General features: G+C 42.3%; 1 protein-coding gene across 1 annotated transcript; it reads right to left on the bottom strand.

Moving 5' to 3' along the window:
• Positions 1–3,129: 3,129 nt before the first annotated feature.
• LOC124700646 lies at positions 3,130–7,435 on the bottom strand. The gene is made up of 12 exons (XM_047232740.1): positions 7,157–7,435; positions 6,894–7,030; positions 6,724–6,793; positions 6,534–6,617; positions 5,999–6,115; positions 5,468–5,917; positions 4,826–5,232; positions 4,629–4,728; positions 4,474–4,533; positions 4,282–4,368; positions 4,029–4,166; positions 3,130–3,698 (listed from the first exon to the last, which is right to left on the bottom strand). The coding sequence occupies exons 2-12, from the start codon at positions 6,986–6,988 to the stop codon at positions 3,378–3,380; spliced, it is 1,929 nt and encodes a 642-aa protein (XP_047088696.1). The 5' UTR covers positions 6,989–7,030; positions 7,157–7,435; the 3' UTR covers positions 3,130–3,377.
• Between the last annotated feature and the right edge of the window lie 14,739 nt (positions 7,436–22,174).

Here is a 22,174-nt window from a genome sequence, read left to right as displayed (position 1 = left end):
CTCCTACTTCTATTATCTCCGGAAGAATTCCATCCACGACACGAAGCTTCCGCACCCCTAACCGTTTGTCCGGTGCGGGGGCTGCATTCTCTCGCCCCGCCAAGGGAGCTCCTTCTACAAACTCTCCGGATTGGAGTCAGTCCCTGATATTTGTTTGTTTGCTATAAACTCTCTTTGTAACTTTCAGCCTTCCTCCGACGAGCGCCGTTGTCGCCTTCGACTCACGGCCACCTCCTCCTTCCGACAAGACACCAATCTGCCACTCTGAGGTGAGCAGATCGAACTTGCATGAGATTTGCTTTCCGATTCTGCCAGTCTTAGGTTGATTTCATGGCCCTGACCGTTCCGACACTCAGGGGTGGACACACTAGGATTTTAGCTAAATAGGAGCAATCAACCTGCAGATTCGTCAGCGTATTCATGTTTTCAGTTGCCTAAGGGATAGGGTTCTCTAGGCGCATGTGTCCTCTCTCTGTCCTTTCAATATCACCTTTGGTTTAGCAATGACATACAAACAGATTGGTCTTTCTTGAGTTATATTGTAAGAACTGCAGGGGTGTTTTAGTTTACCTGAAATCAGTGAACATTTAACAGTAAGTGCAGTTTCGTTTTGTTCAAGACATCATATTGCTATATGCTACCAAAGTTTCTTAAATCTGACCCAAGTGAGGCTATAGCATAAGCAGTAGCACATCTACGAATGATGACTAGATGCAGGAAACATCGCCAATTTATCAAAGCATAATAGGTCTGATGTTGAATGGAAAATAAGCTACTAATGAACAATGCGTGGACCAATATTTTTTGACTTTACATGTATACGGTTACCTGATGTTCAATCATTTCCCCAGTTGGATAATTTACACTCTGGGTTGCTATTTGCTGAAGCTGAGGGCAAGAAAATGTCAGCATCCATGTATCTGCAAAGTCCACCAATACTCGGCCTTCATGTAATTATTTTTGTTAAGAATTTCCTTCATATTATCTTGATCTATGTTCCTCAATTTTTACCTTAAAACTATAATGTTGGCTAGAATGGTGACAAGTAATGTTTTGTGCATCATGAAGTACCAGTCATTTTTGTCTAGCAAGCCTATTAGTTTTCAGCAAGTGACTGTTTTTGTGCCGCATAGAAGCATACTGATTAGTTCATTTAAATGGTGGTTCCAACTTATGTAATGTAGCTGTTAACTGCTGAATCTTTGCTTGATTATCAGATATTTTATAGCATGTTTTATGATACACCAAGGAGTATGCATGGATCCCTGGAATGTGCTCTTCACTTGGTATCTACGCTGAATTTCATTGGTAATATTTTTACCAAAAAATAACCTATTTCTCACATGTGGGTTTCAGTTGCTATACATCAGAAGACAATAGGATATAACTTCTCTTTGTTCTCACCTTCATTAGGTTGCTGCTCTAAAATCTATTGGGTCGATAATTGATGATTGATTCTTTCACATGATTCATACCAACCTGCTCCATCTTCACAGTTCAGTGGTAGGGTACTGCTTGGCAGCTCAATGAGATCAGCCATATAGTTGCAAAACTGATGTATAAAGGAAACATCTACATCAGATCTGTTTCCTCCCTTCTCAACCTCAAATTTAGCCGAGCCCAAGCAACTTGAGATTCGAGGAAGAAGCCATAGTAAGAGGAAGGAAACATATAGTGATTGACTGGTTGTTATGATAATATAATAAGGCGTGCCTCTTCTTTATGCAGTTTTATTGCATTAGCGTGAAAGGCTACCAGGTATGCAACCTTTAGGCACAACAAATTACTCTTGTTTCTTAAAATGATTAGATTGTCTGGTTATAGTCAAGAAACGTAGAAAAAAATCTGACGTGTTTATGTATTTTAAAATCTGAAATGTTTCTTAAAATGTAACTCACGATGTTTTAATTGTGTGTGGAAATTTTAGTGTTTTCAGATATATTTTTTGTATATAGTCGTTAATTCTAAGTCATTATCTTCAATACTACAAAGTAGCTCATATTACTTTGAAACATTTTGCCTTAGAAGTTTATTTGCATGTATCATATCCTGATTCATCTCTTAATGCCACTACAATGTGATACTGACCTTTACTTCCATTATAGTTCAAAATTACTTCGTTTCTATTAATGCAACACTCCATCTTTATATTGCTCTATAAACTGTTGGACTAGAATGTAAATACAACGACAGTGAATTCATACTTTGTATGGTACTTGATTTTTTTTATTAAACCAACTATACCTAAAATCACTCCTTCCTGTAATTCTTGGCCATCTTAATTATATTCTATTTGTCTTAGGGTATCAGTTTTTCAATGCCAGTGGGAATGAGATTTCAGATGATGAATTCAGATAACTTCCTACTGTTGTCTTTGCCGTTTGATTTGTCTTTCATGGATACCTACTAATCATGGCATGGGAGGGCAGATTGTGATGTCATTAGGAGCATAGTGATTGGTTATTGGTACTTTCTAGCCTGTTGGTTATTGAATTGGTACTCAATAATCATCGGTACAATGATCAACGGATTTGAGCGAGTTAGCTTTGTTCGTGAGAAGAGATTCTCAAATGACCATCCTCACATAATGGAGTAGAAACTGCACCTGCTCGAGTCCCGAATTGAATTGACCACCTCAAGGCAGTCTGAAGCAACCTGGAGGGTGGAGGCGTTGTTAGTTGCAGATCGCCTGCAAGAGCTAAACTCTCGACATGCCATAGTTTCCAGTGATGCTGGGTCTGAAATGCCAGGTACAGCCAGAACAAAAGCATCAACATATTCGCCATTTTCATCTCCACAAATCACTAAAACCATTCTACCATTTTCATGCTCGAAACCGCAGCAACCACATTGATCTTCATATGATTGCTTGGAGGGGCAATCCAGATCCCTGCTTGGACAGGGGGTGCTACTGGCATCCTTGGTTTTTTTGGAAGTCTGTACAATGTCGAGTTCAGCAAGATATAACTTGTGATGAAACCAAATATAGAAAATGGGCTCTGAAAAATGTCTTCATGAGTGTCCTTTCTTATATTTAAATGACAACAACAAAGAATGGCGCGGCAAGACGCGCTAGGTCCATCTAGTACGGTCAAAGTCTCAAAGAACTGCAAAGGACACAAGAGTGCGTACACAAAACGTAACAGGTTTCCTTTCTCATTTTTTTCCCATGTTTCCTATTCATCTACACAAAATATACAGCGCCAACCAAAATAAACACTGCTCCACTACCAGCCGCACGCAAATCCTACACAACCCATGGATCCAAAATAACTTACCCACTAAACCTAAACATATCATACATATGCATATACTTGATCAGTTCATCGCACCTCAGTCCTCAGATGCTACTGCACTAGAGCAGTACATGCACACAGTCAGTTAAGGTGTGGAAATGCCAGATCCCTAGCAAGCAGGTACCGAAAATTCAGGTTGTAAGGCACCCATTCTATGATCTTGCTTGACCTACTGCCCTGCTGCTGGCACTTCTGCATCGCCATCCTCAGGTTCTCCGGGAGGTACCTCTGCACCATGTCGACGAGGCCCTGCGAGGAGAGCTTCACGTCCTTCGCGTACACCTCGACAAGTTTAGGCAGCAGTATCTTCTGCCCTCTCCAGACGCCGACCGTTGCACGGATGAACTCTTCCTTGGCAGCCTCCAGCTGTTGGAACAGCCTCTTTGGAGTGTAAACTCTCACCTACAAGAAAAGGTGAGAAAAGGGCATAAAGGGCTTGATTTGGCACCACTGGTAATTATGTTTGCGGTACTTTGATGAAAGATTCCTAACATGATGAATGATTCCAATCAAGATTCCTAATCAACAAAAGGTTTTCGTTTCATAATCATGCTGTAACAATGTGAGGCCATGATTTTCTCAGGACACGTGCGCCTTTTGATACCAAATTTGTGCATGCATAAAGACTAAGCCAAGAACCACATGAGTATGGCTTGGAAAAAGGAAGCATTTACTTAGTAACAAGCGATTAGGGTACAATGAAAGCAATTTGTGCATGCACATTTAGCTTACCGCGGGATCAGAATGGCTGCCTGAGCAAAGGGCAAAGCGTAAAAGAGGTTCTGATTGTGCAACAGCAAAGGCTTGCCACTCATGCCCTACTTTGCTCACTTTGCTTTTGATCCTTGGGTAAAGCAGAGTGCGTAGCCACTGCATTAAAAGGATCAACAGATGGAATTAGCATGCTTGTGATGTACAAGTAATCAGTACAGTACAAACATTACACCTTTAACTGGTTTTTGTGACATTATCATGTTTGCTATACCTGTCCAGGACAATGTGTGTTGCACCCAAGAACCAAGCTCTGGATCACAGCTACGTTGATGTTGCGTCCAGCAATTTTGCAGGCAGCCTGTGGTGAACATTATGTCAGGAAAAGGAGAAACTTCCTCTGAATAAGTGTATATTATTCCAGGAACATTTCATTGATTCCAAAGCAGAAACGTATCCTCTTTACCTTAACAAGCAGTGATGACTTCTTCAGATTGTTCTGTGGGACGCCATACCTGAGATAAGCCTGTGGAAGAAGTACAAAGATATCTGATTAATATAAAGTAGACACGGAGCCGCTAATTAGCAGTAAGCTACTAGGGTCAGGTAGAGAAGCACTACATGCATCAGCAGGGCGTTGTGGATGTTAACCCAGAACGCAATCTTCTCTTCATCTGTCATTCTTCTCAGATCAACAGCTTCCAGCCGGTACAAAATCAACCTGAGATATCAATTTGGAAGAGTTGATCAGTAACACTGAATTGACAAGCAGAACATTTCAGTCCACTGGAGAATAAGGAGGGATCAGCATAGCTCACTTGTAAGTCTGGAGAAGATCCTCAACTTCTTTTAGCCTCCTATTATCGCGGCAAATCGCTGGAACCTCAACCATTGTGTTGTATGGTCCACTGAACTCCTTCAACCCCTCAACATGGAATGGGTTTATCAAACGGGAGTCCAGCGTTGACTCTCGCTTGTAATTCGGGCTCCACATGTCGCCCACATACTGTGGAGAAATTGCACTAGTTGAGGAGAACGACGATGTCGGAGAAGACGAGGAACCGTGGTGAACCAATGGAGGATCTGCAAGTTTGCAGTATACGCCTGCCATGCATCTCACCATCTCCTCGGAAAGGTTGTTCGGAGTTTCAGGGATGTGGTCAGCTACATTAGTCCCCAGATACTCTGCTAAGCTTATCACTCCTGCTGCAGTAGGATCACCTTCCTGCTCACAAAAATCATGAAAACGAACTGAGAATATTATACAACTTCACGGAGTAACTACATGAATCATTTAAGTGCTGCATTTTTTCTTGTGATATCATGACCACACTAACATCTTATTCTAATAACTCTAGCAAGTTTCACTTTATATCAACTTTGTGTAACAGCATTGCAACATTACTACATTGTAATGTCCTAAAATTAGCATATCCCTTTTTCATAGTGAGAATCATTACCTCCAAAAATGAGAAAGGTTGAGAATGGCACGACCGAAGAGCCCTCGCAAGACTCTCCTCGGATGGAGATATCCTTGATGAACGTATCCCACGATACGACAACGCAGACTGGCAGCGGAGCACATCAGAGTCGTTTGGTCTATCAAAGCGTGCGGATGTGGAGCAATCTGTCACTGGATCATTCCACTTCTTACGGGACGGCGGCAGCGGGTAGCTAGACCGGAGCATTGAGTCCCCTCTACTCACGCACGAAACCTTGGCATTGGCTGTTTCGCGGAGCCGGCCAGACTGCGAGCTCACTGAGGGCTTAGGCGCCTCCCGGCGATCAGAAGGGGATAATGCAGGTGTTTGCTGCTCAAACGCTTGCCGGTACAGGGTGAGGAGATACTGCTCCATGTTCTTGACCTCCAGCTCTAGCGTGGCAATCTCCCTTATGAGTTCGTTAGCGGCCTGTTGAAGAATCGAAGTAAACTGATGAGCATTGCAGAAAAGATAGGAAAAATAACAGAAGTATTTGGTCGAGGGGGTCACCTTTGGCATTGGATTCTCGTGTGACAGGTTGACCGGAGCAGCGTTTGGCCCCAGAGCTTTTTCCAGGGCGCCACGCACAACCTGCTGATCCTTGAGGTGCTTTTCGAGCAGTAGAATCTGCATCAGGCCATCACGTGAGTCTAATATACTACATGGAAAATTCAGCAGCAAAAGTAGCAAAAAAAAGCCTAGTAAGAGACTGGATAAGAGAAGAAACATTTTCAGATAAGTTCAGAGAAACAGAGCGTATGTTGAGGAACTTCTAAACTGAACAGAAAATGATATGCCATTTCATATTCGTAAACAGAGTGGGTAGTGTAATTTCTGGATGGAAAAACACCCTAAATATTTTGAGAATGCCTACTGTCGAGCTAAAAATGAAAGAAAAAAATGTGACATTTAGCAAAGCATGTGGATAAGAGGAAATGCAAGCTCCTATGAGCATAAATCTGTGGACTTCCGTGCTGAAAAAATAAAAGTACTCCGAGGCGAGATGTCAACAAATCGTTGAAAAGCGGCATTTTATAGTGATTACCTCTTTTCGCAAGGAGTTTTGAGCTCCTCTCCCAGGTTGCGCTTCCTTGCTGAAATCACTCTTCACCTGAACTTTTACGCCTTCCTGATGACCAAAATCAGAAAAAATAACTGTTCAGAATTGCAGAAACCAGGGAGAAAATCTTGCAAAATACAATGTTGAAGCTAAGGAGGAGGGAAAAAAAACTCACTTTCTTAGGCTGAACACAAGTTTTGTCTGAAGCGCACTGCGCATCTTTACCAAACATATTCTCAAGATCACTGCCAACAAAACCACAAAAAGGAGAGAGAATCTCAGCATGACTATTCTTCACAAAACAGCCAGAGAACTTTGCAAATCTCTTAGCATGTAGGCACAAACCTCTTAGAACGCTTGTGCCTCTCCGAGGAATTGAAAGACTTGATTGCCTTGGCGAAGGCTCTGTGCCCCTTCTTCTCCTGCGCCTCCACCTCCATTTCTTGGCCGGTCCCCTCCCCACCTTGCAAACCTCCCAATAACTGAAAAAAACACAGAAACAAGACCACCACCCTAAGCAACAAGACACCAAGCGAGAAGTAGGCAGAATCTCAGGCACAGGAGACAAGGAAGAAGAGAAGAAGAAACAGGAAGAGAACAAAACTTACAGAAGAGATTGTTGGAGGACAGGGAGCTCAGAACTCAGAACCAGGAGGATGAGGAGAAATGATCCAAGATGGCGGAATGGCTTCTTCCCAGGCAACACTAGGCTCCAACAAACCCTGCACTGTGCTCGGCAGCCAGTGGCATCTATGAATGGGAATGATGATATATCTACCACCACGACACCACACCACCACTTCCTCTAGCCCTTGAGGTCAACAACTAATAAACAGTGGTTTAGAGGGAAAGCAAGAGCAAGGCCTCTCTCTCTAACTGCTCTGCAGAAATCCACTCCACTGTGTTTATATACATACACAGGCAGGGCGGGGCGGGGCAGCTGCAGCACACACCCACCAGCAATCACACTAGTGTGCCTGCGAGGGGCAGCAAAAAGGCCGTTGACTGTGACCTCTCGTGAAAACGCCACACGCAACTTTTCCCCTGGTTCCTTGTTGCCATGGATACATAGATTATAGCTCTGCTCGCAGTACCTTTTCACCCTGTTAGGAAAAATATTATCCCTCTCTCGACTTATTATACGTTGGATTTGCTGCTTGCAAAACTAGCAGGGGAAAGGAGAACTTTTTAACCCATCTCGGTTATTTGCGTCTTAGGCTTTCTAAACCAGCCGTGATATGGTGACAGTGTCATTGGGTTCCGAGACATCACACATGTGGAAGTGGAGATTTGGGGATTAGATTAATGTGACAGTCTGCTGCCTCCGCAGCATAGTAGAGCCAAACCTTCCTCTTCCTGATCTGACAAAACACCAGGTTTATCAACTAATTATTGGTACAATGCGTACCGAACTTAAGGGAGGGATTTCAGCATCGGAACAGTGAGCAGCAGTTGATGATGGGTGACGACTGATGAGGTGATGAGGGGCACCAAACGATGAAAGATAGGCCAAAACGCAACAGTGTGTACTTTGCATTCCAATTGGGTTGTGTATGAGCAAGCTTGGAAGCTGGTGGTGGTACTGGTGTCTGGTGGTGGTGGACGGTGTGTACCTTGAGAGTTGTTAATGGAACAGGTAGGTTTCTAGATGTGCTGCTGACATAGCCCTTCAAATCTTTGTACGACAGATAGTCTTGATCCCCCCTGCAAATGGTTTTCTATGACAGTGACAGGGTAGCAAATTATATGAGGACATTAGGTTTGCAGTTTGATGTGTCAATGGTGGAGACCGACAGTTATTAGTTTGTTTGACAAGGGTAACTAAGTAGCTTAACAACTCTAATCATTACTACGAAGTGTGCTATTTCCTCCTACAGATTCATGCATGAATTTTGACAAAAGAAAGTAGAGAATGTCAACACATCTGCCTTTTGGTATCCAAAATAATATCCTTACAGGTTTACAGTTTCAAAGTTAATGGTGGAAACGGACAGTTATTTGGTTTGTTTTAACAATGCTAACGAAGTAGCTTAACAACCATAATCATAACAAAGTGTGCCATTTTTTCCAGCAGGTTCCTGCATTAATTTTGACAAAAAGGGTGGAGTGTCAACAAATCTTCCTTTTGTGCTTTCGGCATCCAAAATAATCTTGAACTAGAGCACGGCTAAAGATGAAGAGACAAGATCACATCTCCCAGTTAGCCTCCAAAGTGAACCCCATCTAGTTTAGCTTAGATAAAACATGCACCTAGTGGCTACAGGTATATACTACTGCCCCACTACAAAAACGATTCCAGACTGAAGAAAATGGCAGACCCTACTACGGCACAGACAAACAGTGATTAAAGACAAGACCGCATTTGCATTTGTCCAAAGAATGTTTAGGGGCACAAACCCAAAAAGAATGGAAGCAAAGTGGGGGGAGCCCCTCGTCTCAAAAGGGACGAAAGCAGCTCTCCAGTTGGGCGCTTCCTCCTGTTGGCTCCCGTTCTAGGCCTAAACGGCTAGACCTAAACCACCACACGATTCCCATCTTTACATCTCGAAAGGCGGCGGCCGGGGAGGAGGCTAGCACTTGTCCTGTGCTCCGGGGAGCGGCTCGCCGTGTCGCAGGAATAAGCCGGGTTCCCGGTGGCGGCGAGCGGTTGTTGGTGCGGTTTTGGACGGGGCGGGGCGTGCGTGCTCGGCGGCCGCATGGGATTTGGGAGGCGTGGGCAGGGTAGGACAGGCAGGTGTAGCGGATAGTCACTTCTAACGGAGCCGGTAACTACCGGACTCCCAGCAACCAATCATGTGGTGCCAGCTGATCTAGTACAGGTCTACCACATCTATGTATTCTTGTGTATGCGTTCATTGTGTTATTTTCTGCTCCTACGTAGGCCCCACCCACGTGCCTTTGTCCCTTTGCATGCACCTTCTCTCTCTTGGCTTATTACGCCGACTCCACAACAGCTAGCTAATAATCCCATATTACACTAAAATCTATTTAGAGTACTTTTTTTCGCTACAAATTTTGAAATTATGATTAGTATAAATTTTTAAAAATAAGTTTAGTTCATTTTTCACCCATACTTCAGTTAAGGTATTTTCCAAATTTCAATAAAATATTCTTCAAATTTCTATGACCAACCCAAATCAAACGAACAAGATATTTGTCTACGTATGGGTTTACATAATTTTTTAGATTTTTTTAGAATTTTAGTTCATTTTTCACATATACTCCAATTATTTCTGTTTTTTCACATAAATATGATTCACACATAATCCAGTTATATATTTTATGTTATAATAGTTTAATTATATTTCAGAATTTCAATAAAATATTTCGTGAACAAGATATTTTATGGAATTAGCTCAAAGATATATAAAAATTTGTTTTTTTAAATGTACTGAAAAATTTCTGAAAACAAAGCAAAATAATTGAAACACATGTGAATCGTAAATATTTTTTAATGGAAAGCTTGGAAAATCATGTATAACCCTTATATGCAATATGTCATATCTCTTCTATACCAAAATGTTAGTGAAACCATACTTGAAACATCTCTTGTTCATTTTATGGAATTAGCTCAAAAATAGAAATATTTTAAATGTATTTTGTTATTAATGACATATATGGATAGTAAAGGATTTCTCAAATGGTGCCGTAAGATCACTAGTAGTGGCGCACCCCTCTAGTGGTGCTCCACTGCTATATAGCAGTGGCGCACCAAAAACAGGTGCCTCACTCGCTATGAAAATACTAGTGGCGCACCACAACAACCATGCGCCATTGCTATATTTATTTTATGATTCAGCTCCACCCCAGACTTAGCAGTGGCGCACCTAATATAAGGATGTGTCAAGGGTGGCGCACCTATAAGTTAGTAGTGGCGCACTACCTAGTGCGCCACTGTTACTTGAGTTAGCAATGGCGCATGAGTGGTGCGCCACTACTAGGCGTGATAGTAGTGGCGCACCACTAGTTCGCCACTGATGACAAAAAGTGGTGCGCCACTGATAGCCTGTTTTCTAGTAGTGAACTATAATATATGTGAATCATATTTGTGTGAAAAAGAAATAAAACAGGAATATGTGCGAAAAAGGAGCATATTTTCTTAAAAATAATCATGACCTAAAACTTTTATGAAAACAATGTAAGATGATTGGAGTATATGGTAATAATATATGGAACTTCTATGAACTTACGAAAATAGGAAATTGTGACATGATATTTCGTAGGAAGATTTTGTCATTTATTTAAAAACTGATACAATATTTGAAACATGGTAAATGTGGCATATGTAGTTTGTACCAACTTGATATTAAAAAAGTCTCACATTTTAATATTATATACCATAATTTGTTCATATCATAATGCCATCCATAATCAAAATAGTTGATGTCCGAAACCTAGCTAGTTGGATTGTACTAGGTATGAAAAAAAATTATATAAATGTGAGTAATATATGTAAAATTTCTTTGATTCCAAGATGTTACAGAATCTGATTTGAGTAGCTCACAAATTTTGAAGATATTTTGATTTTTTCTGAAACAAACTTACACTGTTCTGGAAATAAAGAAATATAACTGGAATATGTGTAAATCTTGTAGGGAGCTTCTATAAAGTTGTTTTAAAAATTTACAAAGCATAACTTCAAATTTGTATTGAAAATAGTTAAAATATATTTCACCCTCACATGTTGTGGTGGAGGCGGAGATCAATAATTAAAGAGAGAGAGTATGGAAAGCACATATGGGTAGTAATGCAGACACATCCACGTGGAAGGGATGTGGTGGGGAGATCGCCCCGGTGGTCTCCCGCGCCGGATCTGGAGCTGTTGCCTTTCTGCGTCAAGCTCGACCCTGCCCAACCCTGGACTTGCTCTGGTGGGTTGCTGCTGTTGGAGGTGGAGCGCTGGACCGGGGGAAACTCTTGGCCGACGGGGCGGCCACGAAGTCGTCGACGCTGTTGGTGCCGATCTCCTTCTTTAAGGCGATTTCGAGGTAGTCTATCCCCTCCCTGTCTAGCCTATCTCGGGTGAAAACCCAAAAGCCTCGACTTGGGCGGCGGCGGCGCACCGGCGTCGTCCCCTTCCTCAAGGCGCCGCCTTGGGATGGCTAGGTCAGTGGTCGATTCTTCGACGGTGGTTTGGCTGCTGGGAGCGGGCGTTTTCTAAGTATGCGTACATATAATATATTTTGTACAATTATATCAACAAAGTATAGCATACACCATTTATATATGAGACATCCGTTTACAATCCATATTTGTGCAGAAAATAATTTCCACGCATTGTTACAAAATCTCATTAACAAATCAAATTGATTACAATCATTTCGTTGCACCACAAGTGTTTCACAATTTTACGGAGAAAACAGACAAATCAACTTTTTGATATGTTACATAAGTTAACTGAACCCAAGCAGATATGTTACAAGAATTACTTTGGATGTCAAATTAAGAAAAATACAAATGTCACATTTTGTTGATAAAAAGTATGATATGGAGAAGTGAATGGTAGGTCCAATCATACGGACAAGATATGATTCAATATTGAGTTCTGTAACATCTCAGTTTAGGGAACCATGACATGTAACTTTCAATAATGGGTTCTGTAACATCTCAGTTTAGGGAAACATGACATGTATTCCTTTCTGAAATTTGGTCGATACCAAATACGACCCATTCATTTTTTAGAGATTGATCACACCTCTTAAATTGCTGGTACCTAACCAATCAGATGCTATAATGGCGAGTAGTAAGCCACAGATCCAAGCATGAGAGAACATTACAGGCAAACAACATGAGAAAAAAAAGAGAGGGTTGAGGGATCCAACAGCGGATGAAGAACTGAACATTTTCTGGCTGAAATGGCTGGGGGAAGCCGATGAAAATACTCAAAAAGATTGCAGGCAATCTCTGGGAAGAGCACCAGCGGGAGAGGGAGCAGAGCGAGCTCCTCGAGCCCATCGATGCAGGCCTCACCTCGGCCGACGGCAGGCGGCCGCCTCGCCGTTGTTCCGGCCGCAGAACTGTCGACAGTCTTCACGCCAGCTTGTTGCCCTCCGTTGCTGCCTTGCGGCAGGAGCAGCGGCGCTGTCTCGCCGTGCAAACACGGGCAGTCCGGCCGCCATCTTCACGCCATTGCGGCACCGCCGCCTTTTCCGGATCGAGATGCGGGGAGAGGAGAGAAACGATGAAGAGCGCGCCGGATGGTGGCCTGTGCGGTTGTGGCTAGATATTATCGGGTCAAGTGGGACATGTATGTATTATATGTATCCTATGTGCAAGAATAAATACCCAGCAAGAGAGGGAAATACCAGAATCTCACGCCCGAATCGCGCGCAACATATCCAACGATGAGATCGTGACCGGTAGTTACCGGCTCCGCTAGAAAATCCGCGTTCGCAGGTGTAGCCGCGCACGGAAAAGTGGCAGGGAAAAGAAACTTTTGCTGATTTTTTGTGGATGTGGGACTATTCCATGGCACACGCACAGGTTAAGCAATGTGTGTGCTTTGTTTTCCCAAGGCCATCTCTACTCCCTCCGTCCAATAAAATTTAGATTATTTAGATCCTAATAAATACTCCCTCCATCCTAAAACGTAAGGCACCTCAAGTTTAGTTAAAAGTTAATATATTTTAAGTTTGATCGAATTTATACGTAAAAATATAAACAATCACAATGCCAAATCAGTATCAATAGATTCGCGAGAAAGTATAGTTTCTCAAAATATCTATTTGATATTGTAGATATCAATATTTTTTCGTATAAACTTGGTCAAACTTAGAAGATGTTGGCTTTTGGCTAAAGCTTAAACGTCTTACATTTTAGGACGGAGGGAGTATTAAGTAGATGTACAAAAAATATTTTAAAAAGTTTAAAAGTTTAAGAAAAAAAATTCGCAAGTGGAAGAACATGTTCTATGTGTGCACGAGTAAAGTGCTAGCCAGATATTTTGCCCTATGTAAAAAAATATAAGAATGTCTCGATAAATAGATTATTTTAGCACCAAAAAAGTGTCCTTTTGTACAGTGCACGAAACATGTTGAATTTTGTTGAAACAACTTTTTGAATATGTAACATGTCAAGATATACAAGGGCTTTATTTTTTTGTATTTGTTTAACCTTTTTAGATATGTTCAAAATACATTATAAATAAAGGGTGCATATGCACCTGGGTGCAGAAACACCCTATCCCTAGATACATCCAAATTTTAGTAAAGTTAAATAAATTTCATGAGACGGAGGGAATAACTTATTTCTGATTTATTTACCTTTTTCGAATGGTTATTTTGTACTAATATGATTTTAAAATATGTCACAAAATCTTGAAAGCTCGTGTATTGAAATGCATGACCTAATTCAAGAATTTTGGATCACGTCATTCCATATACTGCCTCCATACTTGTATATAAGTCCACTATCTCATTTCCCAAATGAAAAAAAAATCCAGGAAATGACAATGCTTTCGATTACTTTCTACGAATGCACATCTTACCCATCGGGTAGCTAATCACCATTTCAAGCTCTATATTTTTGGTTCAAAAAATGGAATTGTTATTCTCGATTACACAAGACTATGATTTGTTTACGAAACGCTCTTCGTTTTATAGGATCTCCCAGTCATCAAAAAGGTTGTTCCTTCTTTTTGAGGACTAGTCATTTATTTTCTTTTGATATAATGGAAGAAATGACGAGCTTTATAAGAAATGTGAATTCTCATTGTTTCAATGATTCAAGAAAATAAATCAACTAATACATAGCGCGGTTATTTATGTAAAAAATGCTTGTATCCTAGACTAATTAAACATGTTTCACGTGATGTCTCTATCCCTATGTATGAAACCTTCACATTAATTAGCACCATTGTACGAGAGAAAAATATAATTGATTTTTCTTGGAGAAAGATAGTGGCCTTGTATAGATTAAAGTTGTATTTTTGGTAGTGGGTTTATATTCAAGAATGGAGGGAGTATCATTATCGCTTTTTATGAAGGTTGATGTTGTAATTTTGAAAAGTCAAGTCAAAGAATAAAGTTTGAGTACAAACTCCTATGTCCTCTTCGGACACCGATGACGCAAACACGGAGTGCAAAATCCTAATCTTCTCCTGTGAAGGACAATGGGCAAACTCGGTTGGCTACCAGTGAATGTGATGCTAGGTGTCCCATCCAAGTGGAGTTCTTGTGGCGGGCATGTCGTGATCGTTGATAATCTCGCGGGAGAGATGTCAACGTTCATCTGTGTAGTGCTAGGGGTGCTACTTCGGTGGAGGAGGTGCACATTTGAATCAAAAATTCAACTAGCAGCCCTTTATCGGTGCCTCAAGATAATGTCAGCAAAGACATGAGCATGCGACACCTACAGGGACTAGAAATTTGGATCGCTGAATTTCATAAATTATAACATCCTTATGAAAGTTGATATAGTAATTTTGAAAATCCATGTTACAATTGGCGGATTGAGATGAATGACCTAGAAGGGCGAGCGGTATCTACAACTTTAAATCTTTTTGTAAAAATGTTTAGGCTTTATACATAACAATTGTGAGTCTAATGCAATTATGTTCAAGAACCTAGCTATATGGCGATATGAGGATAGTTCAACCACAAAGGGTATCACAAAGATAAACACAAGTGAAGAGGCTCCAATAAAAACAACCGTGGAATGATGAGACGAAGATGTATCTCGGAGTTCACTTCCTTGGGAGGAAGTTAATAATCGTAGGAGAAGTGTGGGCTACCACGAAGAACCCCTAAACGCCATTGAAGGCACACACTCTTCTCCTTAATCTCATCCACGAATTAGGATCTCAACCACTATAGTAGTATGCCTTAAGGTATCATCCAAAACCCTCTAGAGCCTAAACCCAGAACTCGGGTGCTTCTAGTCAACCCTAGCTCATGTGGGATTCCCACAACCGAAGAGTAACAACTAACTTCATGAACTCAAGGAGCAATCACTTTTGGCTCATGGAATTGTAGATCAACGCCTTATCTTTCTTTTCCCAAAATTTGAATTCGATTGGGGGCAATGGGAGATCACAAGCTTTAAGGTGTTCAACGATGGAGAAGTGAGAATAAGAGGTACTATAATTTTGAGCTGGTTAACGTATACCTTTGGAGAAGGTGGGATAGCTTATCTATTGTCAAGCTAAAATCCTGAAATTATGCAAGTTTTTTGGTAGGTCCTCTATGAAGAAATCTTGAGTATCGGATTCCGTACCGGGCTTACAGAAAATAAACATACGGCCTCATTTTGGGTAGACCCCATTTTTCTCACTCTTTTTTTTGTGTGGAGTATATGTGGATGTATAAGGCATATGTTAGGATCATCCCAATAAATCTCATCAAGACTTACCCCTCTTAAAGGTGTGGCATACATACGACTAAAGTGTGGCATACATATGACTAAATTGTGCCATACATGATATTTAAGATTTTTGCCACTTCTCCACTTTTGTATTGGGGGTCTCCATGTTCTATTGCATCACATGGGATTAAAACGTTAGTATACACTTGAAAGTAACATTAGATCCCTAATCCTAATGTTAACTTCACGAAAACCTAGTTAGGGCATTGCCCTTTCACTCCCCCCCCCTTGTTGGTGAAATATGATAAGTAGATTAGAGTTCCTAAACGATATTATGATATGCATTGGTTTTGGTTTCTGAATAGGAAACACATTAAACGTGATTCCATGTGAACATAATCATACCAAATCAAAAAACTTCACCACACAGAGTCTTGAAGAATTCGGCAAACAAATGGTGCGAATACAAGTTTACACATGCCAATAAGACACACACAAAAATCCAATCTTGTGACCATAGCAAATAACCCTTCACATGACATGAGGCAAACCTAATACAATGATATATTTACCCCCTCTGTTGGCATCGAAATACCAAAAAGAGGAAAACGGGTAGGTGATGCTAACACAAACCCATCATTCATCCAAGTAACTAACGATCTACCAATGAGTTGGCGTGTTCTGAAGGTGAACTTCTGGTTACTCTTATCACATGCCCAATCTGAATCTGAATATACAAGAAAATTAAAGCTTTCTCCATTAGGATATAAAATCTTAGTTTTAGGGTGTGAGCAAGATAACTAAACATCCGTGAGCGGCATCAAATGGTTATCCTTTGGAGTGCTCTCGAAACAAGTACATATACTAACACTTAACATGATATCTATTCGAGATTTCACAACGATAAATCAAAGATCCAATCATAGAATGATACACCTTTTATCCACATTTTTTCTTCCTCATATTGACCAAGTTGGCCTTTTTTCATGGGATTCTTAGACAATATGGGTCTTGTTCATCAACATGTTGAGAAAGGTTTGAAACTACTTTACTTGAGAGATGAAAGTCCCTTGCTTGAGCGGCTAGCTTCACGTGAAATTTGACGAGAACTTAAAATCTTCCATCATTGACATGTCAAACTTCCTGTTCGTCTGCTTGTTTTGGTTATTACTAGGACCACCAAAGACAATGGCATCAACATAATTTTTGTTACTTATGAGCACATGATGCATGTAAAATGCATACATGAACTTTGCACTTTATTGCCAAATATTATCACATATTTTCATCTTATATAATGTTATTTGCATGTTTTATATTATTTTCAAGGATTTTCTAAATAATCCCCTTGCTTCTGGTGCTAACTATCCCTAGCAGAAAACGCTTTTTACTATTATTTTTACTTTCTAGAAGCTACGGAATTCAAAAAAGGGTAAGTTCAGGGGACACGCTTCGGAAATTTTGGGACAAACAAAATGAGCTAAAGTGGGACACCAGGAGGATAACAGGGGAATAACGTCAGGTGGCGCTTCCCCAACCTAGGGAGTGCCACATGTGCTCTATTTTGCCTCATCCGTCCGATTCACCTCAATCTGTCACGAACCAACTTGTTTTATCCTAAAACCCCCTATATATATGACCCCCAGGGTTTCCTCGACGCTACAGTGGCAGAGATTAAAAACGCATAAGCAGAGAGTCAGCATGCCGCCGACGACGATGATCGAAGGAGGGAAACGATGCCGAAATCACCTCTAGTGGACTCCACCCCCCTCCTCCGGTGTGGTCATTATCATCATCTTCATCATCACCCCTCAGCACCATCTTCATCTACCCTTTGTAATCTCTTGGAAAACATGATGTATGATGCAATATATTGTTTTCCCATGATCTATTGTATCTCTATGTTGACGTTTGTGTAGTGACTTGTTCTTGGCAATTGTGATATAGTTTGTTGTTGGTTGCATACAAATATATATTATCTTATATGATGATCTTGTTGTACTAACATATGAGTGCACACATATGTTGGGGGTTGCACAAGGTTGTCACGGTTGCATATTGATAGGATGAAGGATAGCCGAAATTTGACAGAAACCGAATTCCAAGTCTTAAAGATAAATGTTGGGTATCATACCATATTTCCTGCATGATACGGGATTAAAACCTGAGTATACGCTTGAAAGGTACCACTAGTCCTCTGATCCTAGTGTCAACTTTACTAAAACTCACTTCAGGCAAAGATTGTCATTTGAGAAGCTTCGTAAGTCTAGATCCAGACTCTCGTTATATCTCCAAACTATGGTGTAGCGACTAGTGAATGCAAAACCCTACTTGTTGCCTCTGGAAGGACCACGAGAAAGATCACATGGCCATTGGTGAAACGGGCAGCCCACCACTCTCATGGTGCTCTTACAATGAGATGGCATTATAATGGATGATATCATGGGAGAGAGGTCTCCAGTCATCATTGCGGTGCTTTGGGATACTTGAACGATGGTGGAGGCACAGCTACAAACCTATTGATCAATCGACTAGCAATAGTAGCCTCGCCGAGAAATCTAGTGTGACGTGATTCAGATGTAAAATGGGGCGACTCTGCACCTGAAGATTGAACATCCACCGGTGACCCTTGTCCATCGCATCAAGATGATGTTGGGTGCCCACTTACCAAGACGATGGATGAAGGTTCCCCTCTTTTCCATGTGGATACGAGGAGGGCTTGCGTGATAACCCATTATCCCGATTTCAAGAAAGATGAGGCAAGGTCTAGTTTCTGCGTCATGTAGTTATTGAAGGTGTTGGACTCAATCTCTACTTTGGGATGATGCCATGTTTCACCTTTTTGGTTGGACTTTGGATGTTCCATACATGGGTTCAAAATGTTACAAGCTCGTGTACATTTTGTCATGAACACACGTCGGATGCAAGGATTTTGGGTGTTTGCTACAAGTTTGTTTTTCTTGGATTTTTAATAGCATGCATGCTTTCAAAAATCTAGAAACACATCTTTTATGCGAACACATAAGTGAAATGTTGCAATGATTTAGGTGTTTTTTAATTCTACAAAGGTTCTCGTCGGGTGCTACAAATGTTAGCCTGCCATGCTACCAAAATTTAAGAATTTTTTCTCGTGGATTTTGGTACGACCGACGGTTTTTGCTGCTAGCAATGAAAAATTATTGCATTGCAGTTTTTTTTGTTGCTTTAGTTTTTTGAAAATCTTATGTATACTTTTTACATGGTTGCAACATCTTTCTGAAAAAGTGTTGCGACTATGTTGCAATAGTACCTTTTCTTGTTCCGTGGGTGGGGGTTTTGTGCGAAGGACGAGCAACCTAGATCTATCCTAGCTAGTAATTGGATGGTCATGTGGGCGGCCGATCTTTCCCCGAGATCGATCTTTTGGTTCGATTGCTAGCACAATAAAAACACAAATTCTGAGAAAATATAAGACAAGTGATTAGGGTCCTCTCGCGAATTCGGCAGCAGCCCCTTCCCTTGTAAAATTTGACCTAATTCATACCATGCCAAAACTGGCGGTAAAGTTGGCTACCGCAAGTAATCATGGAAGGTGTGGAGCTTCTGGGTGGGTAGCAGTCAGCCTCGTTTTTTTCGATCAAGGAGCATAGCCTCAGCCTATGCATCCAAAGGATGCACACAGCTTTCTTTTTTATTAAATTATTCGAAATGTCTTACAAGGGGAATACAAAGATCAATCTCGAAGCCTCCTTCCTAGCGATAACTCGCTATACCTACGATGAGGGGGGACCATGAACAAGGCCATACTCCCTGGCGGTACACCAACACACATCATCCAAAAAGCAAAACCCTGAGGGTGTGCCATTGCACACGTCGCAGAGTTCGCAACCGCTATCTATCTCGAACCCATCTCCAAGCGAGATCAACGTATTGACCGTGCCAGATCTGCCGTCGATGTCACCATAACACTAAACAACTCCACCATCCTGCCCGCGTCCAGCAATCCTCGCCCGTCTTCGATACCCCGCAGCTCCACGCCGCTGAGAATCATCGACGGCAACGTGGTAGATGAACACCACTCCACCAAAAACCACCTCCATCCAACCGCTTGTCGAGGGTACTCCTCGCCAATGCCCTCCGTTAGGGGCTTAGGGTTGACGAAATCCTGTAAGCTGACACGAGACATCGGTTCACAGACAAGCGGGGAGAGCGATTTACCCAGGTTCGGGGCCCTCGATGAGGTAAAACCCTTACGTCCTGCCTGTCTGTTCTTGATTATGATGATAACGAGGTTACAATGGGGTGCCGAATAGTTCGGCTGAGATCTCGTCGAGATGGCTATTGCTAAGATGCCCTAGCTCTAAGCTTTCTCGGCTAAGATGGCTAAGATTGATTGTGTCCCTCGGCAGGCCCTCTCCCGGTCTTTATATAGGAGGCCAGGTCTCAAGGGTCCTAACCGAGTACGACTAGGTTTACGATAGATTAGATCTAATCTTTCCTTGTTTGTCCGTTTCCTGATCTTGTCCGCCAAGGAATCTTCTGACGCACCGACCTAGTGGCCCATCTCGCCTTCTGGTAGCTTCATGGGCCTCTGACTTTGCCAATACCAGATAGGGTAATACTGGTTACCCGAAGGGTAATGCCCACGTCAGTAGCCCCCGAGTGTCTAGCCGAAAATAATTCGGATAGAGACTGATGCATGTCTTTTTCCTGACATTCTTCTTCTTCATTGCTCTTGTTCATCTTGATTATGCTTCATCTTCTTTTTATCGGGTGCGCGTCAGCGCTCCCGATGGGAGTATCCCCCGAGTCTAGGTACGGATGCTTGCAATCCGTGCGTAGACTCAAGTTGTACTACTCGAATACTTTCCTCTGCCAAGTTTTTCACAAGTCTTCATAGATCATCCGATACATTTTCTTTTCGCAAAAGATAATTGAGTAACGTGCCCAACTTTTGTTGGTTAACTACCGATGGCAAAACACCGTTACCCTACACAGAATCAAGTCCCCGGCATGATCCTGGAGTGCAAAAAATTTCTATCGGGTGTGCATCACGGACTCCCGATGGGAGTAGCAGGCCCCGAGTATCTGGGTGCGAGCGTTTTGCAACCGAGTGCTGGCTCACAACTTTATCCTTTGACTGCTCATTCTGTCGAGTCCTCATCTGTCGAGTGCGCGCCAGCGCTCCCGATGGGAGTAGCCCCCGAGTCTAGGTACGGATGCTCGCAATCCGTGCTTAGACCCAAGTCCTTCATCCGATTACTTTTCATATTTCCTTCGAATGCTTCCATATCATGACGTCATTGATGACGTATAACTGCTGCAGGCTGATTTGACGGGTCCATCATGACAAGCTAGCCCTAGCCCTGTTCATTCAACGTTTTAGGGTTTGACCGTGTAACGATCGAGGTGGCTCCTCGATTTTCGCGCAATCGTGGGCGTAGTGGACCGTCGCTCTCTCCCTTCCTTAAGCGCCACGTGCTTGCTCGACTTCTTCTTAAAATCTCCAAAGGGCAAAAAATTCGCAATCTTCTCCACGGTTCCCGCAGCATCTCCTCATTCTTCCCCTTCTTCCTTCTTTCGCCATTGTTGCGCCGCCGCCACGTTTCAATCTTCCTCGGATCTCGCGATGGTGAAGAAGAAGAATACCGCCGCCGTCGCTAGCTCCACCAGCGGAGGTGCCGCTGCCAAGTCCTCTCCTCCTCCGAAGGGGAGCGCTCCGAGCGCCCCTCCCCAGCCTCCAGCGCCGCCGGCGCCGTCGGGCTCGATGGCCAAACCCGGGGACCGGGTAGCTTCAACCGTCACCAAGCGTGACGAAAAGAGGTCCCGAAGCTTAGGATTGATATCCTCCGACGCGGGAGATGTGATCCTTCCGAGTGCGATCTCTCGGCCCGATCCTCCCGCTGGATTTTCCGTGATGTTCTTGTCTTTTCTTCATCGAGGCCTTTCGCTCCCCACTCATGGATTCCTCCTCCATCTCTTGCGGACGTATGAAATCCAATTATGGCAACTTACCCCCAACTCGATCCTCCATGTTGATGTGTTCATCACCCTTTGCGAGGCGGTTTTGGGTATTGAACCTCATTTCGGGTTATGGAAGAAGATCTTCTATGTGAAAAGATACAGCAGTAGTAATGGGTACTTTGTCACCGGAGGAGTAGGTTTTGTTGCTCGCTCAGAAGTTAATTACTTTAATTTCCCAATGAGAGAGTCCGTGCAAGGATGGAGGTTGAAGTGGTTTTATGTTAAAGATTCCTCGTCACCCGAATGTCGACTTCCCTGCTATGCCGACGTTACTGAAGCCAAGCCCAAGGACTCTTGGAAGAACATCCTTTCTACCGACGAAA

This window comes from Lolium rigidum, chromosome 3 (genome assembly GCF_022539505.1).
Source record: "Lolium rigidum isolate FL_2022 chromosome 3, APGP_CSIRO_Lrig_0.1, whole genome shotgun sequence".
In the NCBI taxonomy this organism is placed as follows: Eukaryota; Viridiplantae; Streptophyta; class Magnoliopsida; order Poales; family Poaceae; genus Lolium; species Lolium rigidum.
This window is presented reverse-complemented; position numbering and strand designations above follow the sequence as displayed.

Coding starts and splice junctions, on each gene's coding strand:
- LOC124700646 (XM_047232740.1), bottom strand. CDS start 6,988: ATGGAGGTGGAGGCGCAGGAGAAGAAGGGGCACAGAGCCTTCGCCAAG. Junction 4,534..4,628: donor ACAACGCCCTGCTGATGCAT/GTAGTGCTTCTC, acceptor CTTCTTCCACAG/GCTTATCTCAGGTATGGCGT. Junction 4,167..4,281: donor ACACACATTGTCCTGGACAG/GTATAGCAAACA, acceptor CTTTTAATGCAG/TGGCTACGCACTCTGCTTTA.